The sequence below is a fragment of the Cebus imitator genome, unplaced genomic scaffold (assembly GCF_001604975.1).
Source record: "Cebus imitator isolate Cc_AM_T3 unplaced genomic scaffold, Cebus_imitator-1.0 Scaffold73, whole genome shotgun sequence".
Classification (NCBI taxonomy): domain Eukaryota; kingdom Metazoa; phylum Chordata; class Mammalia; order Primates; family Cebidae; genus Cebus; species Cebus imitator.
The window spans coordinates 4,847,853-4,858,131 of NW_016107388.1; the positions used below are offsets into that span (position 1 = coordinate 4,847,853).

Sequence of the window (10,279 nt, forward strand, 5' to 3'; positions counted from 1 at the left end):
TGCCAGCAGTAACAAGCAGCTAGACTGCTACTCACAGAGAACCACTTCCAGTTCAGCTCCACTTAACCCTCTCTCCAAAAGTCACAGGACCTCAGGAAGCAGGCGCTCTTGCAGTGTGGCAACAAGAAAGGGAACAAAGACTTGCAATACAGCAACGGGAATCGTAAGAAGAATCAGACAAACAACAGAGCCAAATGTTAATGGATTTGGAGTCTAGGAAACCAATAAGACCACTGACAGCTTTAAAACATAAAGGAAGGCCGGGCGTGGTGGCTCAAGCCTGTAATCCCAGCACTTTGGGAGGCCGAGGCAGGTGGATCACGAGGTCAAGAGATCGAGACCATCCTGGTCAACATGGTGAAACCCCGTCTCTACTAAAAGTACAAAAAATTAGCTGGGCATGATGGTGCGTGCCTGTAATCCCAGCTACTCAGGAGGCTGAGGCAGGAGAATTGCCTGAACCCGGGAGGCGGAGGTTGCGGTGAGTCGAGATCGCGCCATTGCACTTCAGCCTGGGTAACATGAGTGAAACTCCGTCTCAAAAAAAATAAAAAATAAAATAAATAAATAAATAAATAAAATATAAAGGAAACAGAGAAAAGACGGGATGAGTTTGGTGAAAACCTGTGATGGGTTCAAATTTGACACAGTCAGTTACTGTATTTGTAGGTCAGGAAAAACCTAGGGAAGCTTCTAGTTTTATCTTTTACTTTATCAGTAAGGAAGCTAGGAAAATGACATGGAAATGAAGTAGGTTACGCCAAGAGACATAATACAACAGAAGAGCTAAGGAAATTGCTGTGGGTAATGCCTACATTCAAAAAATGCAGTTCAGAAATCATCTAATAAAACCATTAAAAAATGACCTTCATATTGGAGCAGAGCCTACCATTTAAAAAGAAACATAAAAAGACCAGAGGGGTTAAGAGCTCGAAGGCCACAGAATGTACAACACAAAGAGTGGGCCCTAATGTAAGCTATGGAACTTATTAATAAAAACCTATTAGCATTGGTTCATCAATTGGAACAAATAAACCACACTAATGCAAGATGTTAATGATAAGGGAAATTTGCGGGGAATAGGGGGAAGATGTAATGGGAACTCTCTGCACTTTGTTTTTTTGTAAAACTAAAGCCACTCTAATAATATAAATGTTTAAAATTCTAAGCCTGATTTTTACAATCTAAACCTACTGTAACTTACTGAAAGGCTTTTATCTGTGTCATTTCTCCATTTATTTGATTTGTATATAGCTCCATTCACTAATTGTTTTTCATTTTCTCACACACGCCTTCTGTCTTGCCTCTTCTATTTTTGGTTGTTAGGCAAAACTTGCTTTTTAATTAATATTTGTATCAGTATATAAGCTGCCGTAAAATCATGTCATTTTATCCTGTAAACACCCTAGTCCCCGGTTTCCCTTGCTCTCTGTTCCAGTTATGAAGCCAAGCCTTCTCCACTTGGCTTTGTGATGCTATGGCTGAGACCTGAAAACTATATTTCTGTTCTACCAGCTGGCTCACTGTTAGGCTATGCCAAGAACAGGAGCTAGAGGCTGACTTCAAGGAAGGAAGAAGAAGGGACTTCCTCCTGTCAGCTTCCTGTTCCTGAGAGCATTACCCCAGGAACACTCCTAACCCAGCAACACCAGTTCTTTTCCACGGCAGCAGCCAAATTCAGTTTGCAGTTTTTCCAGTTCTAGCAGAACAAACCTCATCACATTTCCTCAGAGACACCAGCACTAGCCAACTGGCTTCCCCTCCCCAGAGTCCTGGTTTCCAGATCCATGAGGCTCTTCCTAGGAGTTCAGAGACACCAAGATCAGCTGGGCAAACCTCCTCCTCAAATGTCTAAATTTCAACTGTCCTCACCCTTCCTCCAAGCATGCAAATTTTAATGATTCCAATCTCTTACTGTTGCCCACCCTCTTTACCTCCCCTACCCCGCCTTATGGGTGGTATCTGCACTTGCTACCTTTCTGACACTCCAGAATCATTTTTTGTTGTAGTTGTTTCATTTTAAACAAAATCAGTGGCTGGGTATGGTGGCTCAAGCCACGAATCCTAGCACTTTGGGAGGCCAGGGTGGGCTCATCTCTTGGCTGGGAGTTCAAGACTAGCCTGGGCAACATGGTAAAACCCATCTCTATCAAAAAAAACATAACACAAAAACATGTCCAAAACAATACAAAAATAAATCAGTTAGCAAATGTATATCTGGTTAATAATTATTCATATCAAATTGTCTGTTAAAAGAATGTTAATCGTAATTTAATGGGAATAGCACTGAATCTATAAATTACTTTGGGCAGTAGAGGCAATTACCCCCAGCAAAGGCCCACTTATAGCTCCAATATTTAAGAAGTCAATGTTAACCTTCAGACTTTGTTGTGAAGCTACACTATGTAGCACAATGCAATGTAAATTCCTTTTATCTTATATAGGTATACAAATACGCAGAAATAGTGTTGTATTATGTAGATAATAGGCTTTTTAACAAGAAAAAAGTCAGCAAATTATATAGATTAAAATGTACTGGGGTTTATTTTTAAGACCTCTGTTATCTTCCTCTCTTCAAATGGGCTATACTTGAAATTTTTTCTCCTCATGTTATTCCTATTTGCAATGTGAGACACACACACACACACACACACACACACACACACACACACACACACACACATTCAATGCTAAGCAGAAACTCGAAAAGTAGAAAGCACATGTTTTATTTCTGAAAAAAATGAAAAGATTAAATGACTTTTTGAAATTGCTATACTTTCAGCAAATTAAGATATTATGCCTTTATTAATGCCCATTTCTCTAAAGGTTTATCTGACTACTGCTAATCGTATTAGCGGTCATTAGCATATCAAAATATATGGGTTGAGCATGAAATAGCCTAGATCTTATTTATACCTGATCTTGTTGCTGAATAGTTAACATTGCTGAATGTTCTCTAAAATACTAAGTACTAGTCATTACAAGAGCAGCATTTGTTATACCTCAGTATACCATGAGCGTTCAAAGGGACCACATTTTGGTATTTGAGTTTGTTTTATAAGCAATTATAAGTATTTGTAGAGATTGCTCATTCATGACTTTGATTCTTTCTTACAGGTCCTCCATAGAGGGGAAAAAAAAAAAATCTAATTTTTGTTTGGCAGGATTAAAATTCATTTTATCGTACAATAACCCTAATTGTAAGATAAAATGAATTTTAATTCTGCCAAACAATTCTACTGGGCTCTTTTATAAACCACAAAATTTTAATTGTCTTAGGCTATTTTATCATCCTATATATTACTCTATCATTATTCATTGATTATAACCAATTATACTAAGAAATGAAAAACTAAACTAATAAATTTAGAGACTGACCTAGGAAGATGATATAATAGCGAAATAAATAATTACCCTTTTTTCTATTGCACTGCCCAAAATACGGCATTATCTTTTACAAAGGTAAAAAGACTGGTAACACCATTTTTGTCATTCACCTTTAGGTTTCCGTACAGAAAAGAGCTAACAGCAAAGTCCTGAGGTTGCTAGCCTCAGAAAGACCTGCTTACCAAGGTTGGCCCTTGACTGGCTTCTGGGAATTCGGCTGGTAAACAATTTCCTACACTGATCAAACTAAACCATTTGTACAAACACACGATTTATGCTGAATTCCTACTGCTATGGTCCAAATGTCTGTGTCCCTCCAAAATTCATATGCTGAAAGACTAACCCCAAAGTGATGGTATTAGGTGACGGGGCCTTTGGGAGGTGATTAGGTCAGGGGAGCAGAGCCCTCATGAATGAGATGAGTACCCTTATAAAAGGGTCCTGAGAAAGACCCCTGTCCCCTCTGCTATCTGAGTTTACAGTGAAAAGATGACCATCTATGAATGAGGAAACAGGCTCTCACCAGATACCAAATCTGCTAGTGCCTTGATCTTGGACTTCCTAACCTCCAGAAATCTAAGAACTAAGTTTCCATTGTTTATAAGCCACCCAGCATTTTGTTACAGCAGCCCAAATGAATTAAGACACCCACTTTGTTTCAGGAGTTTGAAATTTTGGTGTCTTTTAGGTAGAGCCTGGCTGCATAACTAACCTCTAATAACATCTTAGGATCTGAGTCTCTGATGGGTTTCCTGAACAGAAATCTCACACAAATGTTCCTGCATTTTCGATGCTGGGGGAAGATGCACTTTGCGTGACCCCTCTGGGAGAAAGAGAGCGTAAGGAAGCCTGCACATGGATTCCTCCACACTCAGCCTGTGTCTTTGTCCCTTATGACAAAGCTGTGCATCCTCACTACATCTCTGTAATAAATCTTATCTGTGAATACAACTATATACTAAGTCTGTGAGTCTTTCTAATTAATCTCCTGACAGTGTGAACACAGCTGAGAATTCAGAATTTTTTATTTTCTGCCCATAATAACGACCAATAGAGGAAAGTGTTTCACAATTACTAGGTTATTCAGAAGATGAAAACAAACAGACAGACTGCACTCTATTCTCTAGCAATAATGGTGAAATGGGTCAAATAAGTGAAATCTTAAACTGTAAGTCTCTAGACAGCTATATCATAAGTGAATTTTTTCAAACTCAAGAACTGATAAGTGAGGAATATATTTCTAAGGACAAAAAAGAAATATAGTACTCTCACCTAGTTAGCCACTGAACATGAAGGACTTCCAGACAGTATTTTGTGGCAAGAACCTAGACCATTTTGCTCAAGGACATGTGATGATTTTCTGTCATCTTTCATGATATTTGTGTATCAAAATGTACTTTTTACAAAAAGGTTTGCTCTGTTTTAATTTTTACTGAAATTTCTAATAGTTGTTTTTCCACTCTTTATTCTTAGTTCGGTTAACTTTTCACAAAATGACTAAAAACATATTTGAAAGGGTCTTTTGGACCCAGATGGCAAACTGTGATGGCTATTTTTCCTAACTGAGGATTAAATAAACTAGAACAAGCTGAAATTTTATAGAGTAATAGAAAAATAACTAGTAACTTGCTAAATTGATGGATATTGAATAGTTGTGACAATGCAAATATAATTCCTAAGAAAGCTTATTTGCAGAAGTAACTCATTCTAAGAAATTGCATACAAATATTGACTGAGAAGATCTGGAATATTTGGGTCCGTTTCACAAGTATATCCTACACTGGAGATACAGGGTAAGAGTCCAATGCTTGCTTTAAATCCTCATCCACCAAGTAACTTACTGTTGATAACCTAACTTCCTCTGTAGATTTTCTAACAGAGAAACAATGCCTTGCTAACTGAAAAGAATATTTGGTTTAAGAGCAGTCAGAACTCTCATTATGAATAACTAAATTGATTTTCTGATGGTAAAACAAGAGTTTCACTGTTTAGGTTTTCAGTTGCTTGTCTGTATAAGCCTGAACAGGCAGCTCCTCAAAGTTTCCATACCTGCAAATTAGAATCCCACAAAGACTGAGCTAAATTATATGGCATTAGAAAGGTTTATATTCACTCTTTCCTGGGTATGAACTTTTCTTGTTGATTTTTACCTACATTCATCATAAAATATTTTTAAAATTTTTTTATATTCTGAATACCTGGAATCTGTCCTGTTAAGCATTAGGTTCTTAAGAGGCCTTAACCTCTTATAAAAGCACAGATCAAGCAAGGGAAGGGGTTCGATAGTTACTCACTTCCAAGAAGGCTAGCATAGCCAATTGTTAAACAGATATGAAAAAAATAAAATACCTCTCAGATTATTACATATTTCTTTGAAAATGTCAAGGAGAGACACTTATAAATGTTATTTTACATTAAAAGTAAAGGGCACTCACCAATTTACCCCATCTGCTTCCACCCAAGCAAAGCGGTACTCATTGACCCGGAGCATCAGCTGCAAACACCCAGCCACGCACTGTACATACTGCGAACTCTGCACAAGAAGAAGTGCATGGTTTTTAAATCGGAAAACATTTAAAATCATGCGATCAGACACATTTCTAAATGAAAAGCCCGATTACCTAATGGAATTAGTATCCGAGCATCCAAAATTCCCTAACCTCTTTTCAAATTTTAATTCTCATGTTTGCTTTTATCTCTACCTCTTAGAAATAAACACGATTTTGTCTCCTGAATTAAATCTACACAAGTCAAGACTACTTAACACACAGTTGGGAAAATCAGGAATGAAACATTTTATATTTGATACAGTTTGATAAGCATATTGCCTTACAATGTTTCACATACCCCTGAATAAAGATACTATGTATAGAGAATACTGTTACACATAATTACAGACCTATCAAAGAGCAATAAAATTAACAAAAAGAAAAGTAAGTAATTCAAGATAGGCCTGTATGTGAATGACCTCGGACAAGTTACTGAACTTTTTGAAGATGCAATTTCTTCATCCTTATGAGAACACTGCCAAGCACCCTTAATATCGTTAGATTTAAGGAAAATAATTCAGGCTGGACACAGTGGTTCAAGCCTGTAATCCGAGCACTTTGGGAGGCTGAGGCGGGTGGACTTCCTGAGCTCAGGAGTTCAGAGCCAGCCTGGGCAACATGGCAAAACCCATCTCTACTAAAATTACAAAAAATTAGCTGGACATGGTGGCACGTGCCTGTAATCCCAGCTACTTGGGAGGCTGAGGCATAAGGATTGCTTGAATCCAGGAGGCAGAGGTTGCCATGAACCGAGATCACATGACTGCATTCCAGCCTGGGCAAAAGAGACTCCGTCTCAAAAAAAAGTAAATAAATAATTCATTTCATGACACAGCTAGACATACATAGGAACTCAATAAATTAAAACTTTATAAAAAATCCATATGGCATATAAAAAGTCTAATTAAACACCTGAAAAAGACTATGATTTTTTAAAACCATCAGTTCAATAACACTGTCCCTTAGAAATTGTGCTTAAACCTGAAACTTAAATAGGAATAATAATCCCAGAAAGTTGCATGCCCCTACATTTTACCAAAGCTAGTAGGAACATCCGACCAGGACTTTTCCTTAAATATGTACAATAAGCCCTATAACTTTAATAAGTAGAGAAAGGAGGCTGAGTATGATGGTTCACACCTGTAATCCCAGCACTTTAATCCTCAGGAGGCTGGGGCAGGCAGATCACTTGAGGTCAGGAGTTCACAACCAGCCTGGCCACCATGGTAAAACCCCGCCTCTACTAAAAATACAAAAATTAGCTGGGCATGGTGGCGGGTACCTATAATCCCAGCTACTCAGGAGGTTGAGGCAGGAGAATCACTTGAACCCAGGAGGCAGAGGTTTCAGTGAGCCAAGATCATGCCACTACACTCCAGCCTGGACATCAAACTGAGGTCCCATCTCAAAAAAATAAATAAAAGAAGTAGAGAAAGAAAAGGAAATTTCAGAGAATAGCCTTTAAGATGAACATGCTAATTTCACAAATACACACACACAAAAAAACTTTTCAAAGAAAAAAATCATGAGTGTTATATAAATTCACAGAACCTAACATACATGATGCTACTGAACTTTGTTCTAATTTAAATACTGTTCATAAAAGCCTAACACTTTAAAGAAATTCCAGGCATTCTAACACAAAAACACAACAATATAAGTACATCTGGTGGAATAGTCAAACGTTATCAAGAAAAGGTTATCTTTGGCTGTACCTAAAAAGCAGTTAATTTAGTTTCACAAAAACACAACGTATCTAGTAATACAATTCGCCTGAAAACTCAAAACATTAGCAAAAATTAATGACAATGAAATAGTGCATTTTCAGCTCTAAAACAATATTTCATAATGAAAACAATACTTTTTTTTTCCAATTAAGTTATCAGGTAGAAGCTTTCTCTAAAGAAGATGAATCCCATCTTTCCTGTTTAGAGAGATGACCAAGCAAGATTTCTAGATGAATGAATAAAAAGGCAACCTTGAGCACCCTCTTCTCTTCCATTTATCATCAGTTTCCTCTTATCACAAAAATTCTTTGTTTCAGGGTAAGTCTTTCTTTTCTGTGGCTACTCACCATACTATGTTGAAATACATAACACACCACAAGGATGGATTCTTGATTGTTATTTTAGCTTCAGTATTCCTGTTGTTACAAATGAGCACATAAAAGGTGTTGTTCCTAAAGCTGACATACTCTCTCCTATTGCACACGATCAGGCAGTAGCCATACCATTCCAGAGATCACTTTCACAGTATAGACAGAAACAGCACTGGTAAATGATTAAATTATTGCCTTCAATTACACCAAGTAGACTGCATCACTTTCTTGTTTTTCACTTAAACTGAAGTTAAAGAGGAAATAAAAATGTCCGCTTTTATGATACCAACAGCTCATTATTATGATACCCATTTTACCAGAAGAGGAACCCAGGACATAAACAGGTGATACAATTTGCTGAAATGAAAATACTGAGCTGACCTGGCGCAGTGGCTCACACCCGTAACCCCGGCACTTTGGGAGGCCGAGGCAGGCAGATCACTTGAGGTCAGGAGTTTGAGACCAGCCTGGCCAACATGGCAAAACCCTGTCTCTACTAAAAATACAAAAAATAGCTGGGAATGGTGGCATGCACCTGTAGTCCCAGTTACTCAGGAGGCTGAGGCAGGAGAATCACTTGAACCCAGGAGGCAGAGGTTGCAGTGAGCAGAGACAGTGCTACTGAACTCCAGCCTGGGCAACAGAGTGAGACCCTGTCTCAAAAAAAGGAAAATAGTGAGTTAATCTTAGATTGGCACTAGAAGTCAACTCTGCGCGCCTGCTTGAGGTGGTATTCTTTGTACTGTGCCAAGCATTCTGGGCTAAGAACTTCCCACAACATGCACTTTCTATGCAGCAAACCTCAATGGTCGAGAGAAAAACACTATGTTCACTTCTCAACACATTAAAGAGAATATGATTTAGAAAAATTATCCAATGTTGCTGAAAATGCAAACTCTTACTGTATTAAAGTGAAAGTCACAGCACAGAGAAAATAGCAACTACAGCATTCACCTTCTTGGTGAATGGGTCTCAGAGATCCATATGCTACAGAATTACAAATTCAGTAACTGAGGAACTGCAAAATAAGTAGGCAATAAAAGAAACATTAAAATATCAGTGATACTGTGTACAAAGTAAAACTAATGTTATAAAAATGTTTACAGACAAATTTTCAATATTCATCTTCATAATGCTAGGATTTAAGAACAAACTAAGTGAAAAAGGATAAAAACAGTATTCATCTAAATTCTGAAATTGTCAGCAGTTGAGAAAACAAGTCTGCTTGCAGTAAAAGGCATCTGTTCCACAGAGACACGATGAAAATGCACAGTACGCTGGTATCAGTGAAGCATGGAGGTAAACTTTTCAAACATATAATTGACTAAAATAAGGCCTAGAAGGCAGTTTTATGTGAAATGAAAAGGTGCTCACCAAAGTTCTAAAAGTAATTAATATGTTTCATGACTATTAAACCACTCTCTCTTAAAACTAAAAGGTGATTGTATGCATGTGTGTATGTGTGAGTTTTGCTTCTATACAGACACTTGAAAAAATACAGGACAATATCAAGTGTCAGTAAAGAACTGAAACAAATGGAACTTTCATACTTTGTTGAAGGGCAAACAAACTGAAAAAACTAAAACTAAATTTACATATACCCCATTAATCACCAATTCTATTCTAAAATTAGGTGCTACAGACATAAAGGTATACGTCTGCCAAAAGATATGTACAAGAATGTTCACAGCAAGATTATTCACAAGAGTCAAAAAACCAGAAGCAACCCAAATACTCATAAGAGAATGAGTAACATTCATATAATGAAATACTACACTGCAATGAAAAAGAATTACTGCTAAAGGCAATGAATGAATTTCAGAGACACAATGTTAAGCAAGAGAGTTCAGACACATAAGAGTTTACACTGTATATGATTCCATTAAATGGAGTTTAAGATCAGACAACACGACTCTATGGTAATAGATGTCATAATAACCTTTGTACGAGTTGAGGTGAAGGCAGTAGGATGAATTATGAGATATAAATTTATCCCACTGAACATTTAACATTGGTATATTTTCCTTTATATAAGTTATGACATGATAAAAGAAGAAATAGAGAAAAGAAAGGAAAAGAGGAATAGAGAGGAGAAGGACAGAATGAACACTGGAACAGGAAATCAGAAGTTTTGTCACATAATGTTGGGCAAATCACTTAACTTCTTGAAAATTGTTTTCTTGTTAGCAAAGAAAAAGAAAAATAATATCAGCTCTACCAAACTGGTAAAAGGAAAAAAAAAAAA

At 37.2% G+C, this 10,279-nt stretch overlaps 1 protein-coding gene across 3 annotated transcripts in view; it reads right to left on the reverse strand.

Moving 5' to 3' along the window:
* The window catches only part of ATP6V1H (ATPase H+ transporting V1 subunit H), a 94,260-nt gene that overhangs the window by 51,763 nt on the left and 32,218 nt on the right, over positions 1-10,279 (reverse strand). For all 3 annotated transcript variants that reach the window (XM_017531784.2, XM_017531783.2, XM_037739708.1), the window contains one exon: positions 5,823-5,920. In XM_017531784.2, coding sequence (XP_017387273.1) covers positions 5,823-5,920 — 98 coding nt within the window. The remainder of the gene's footprint in view (positions 1-5,822; positions 5,921-10,279) is intronic.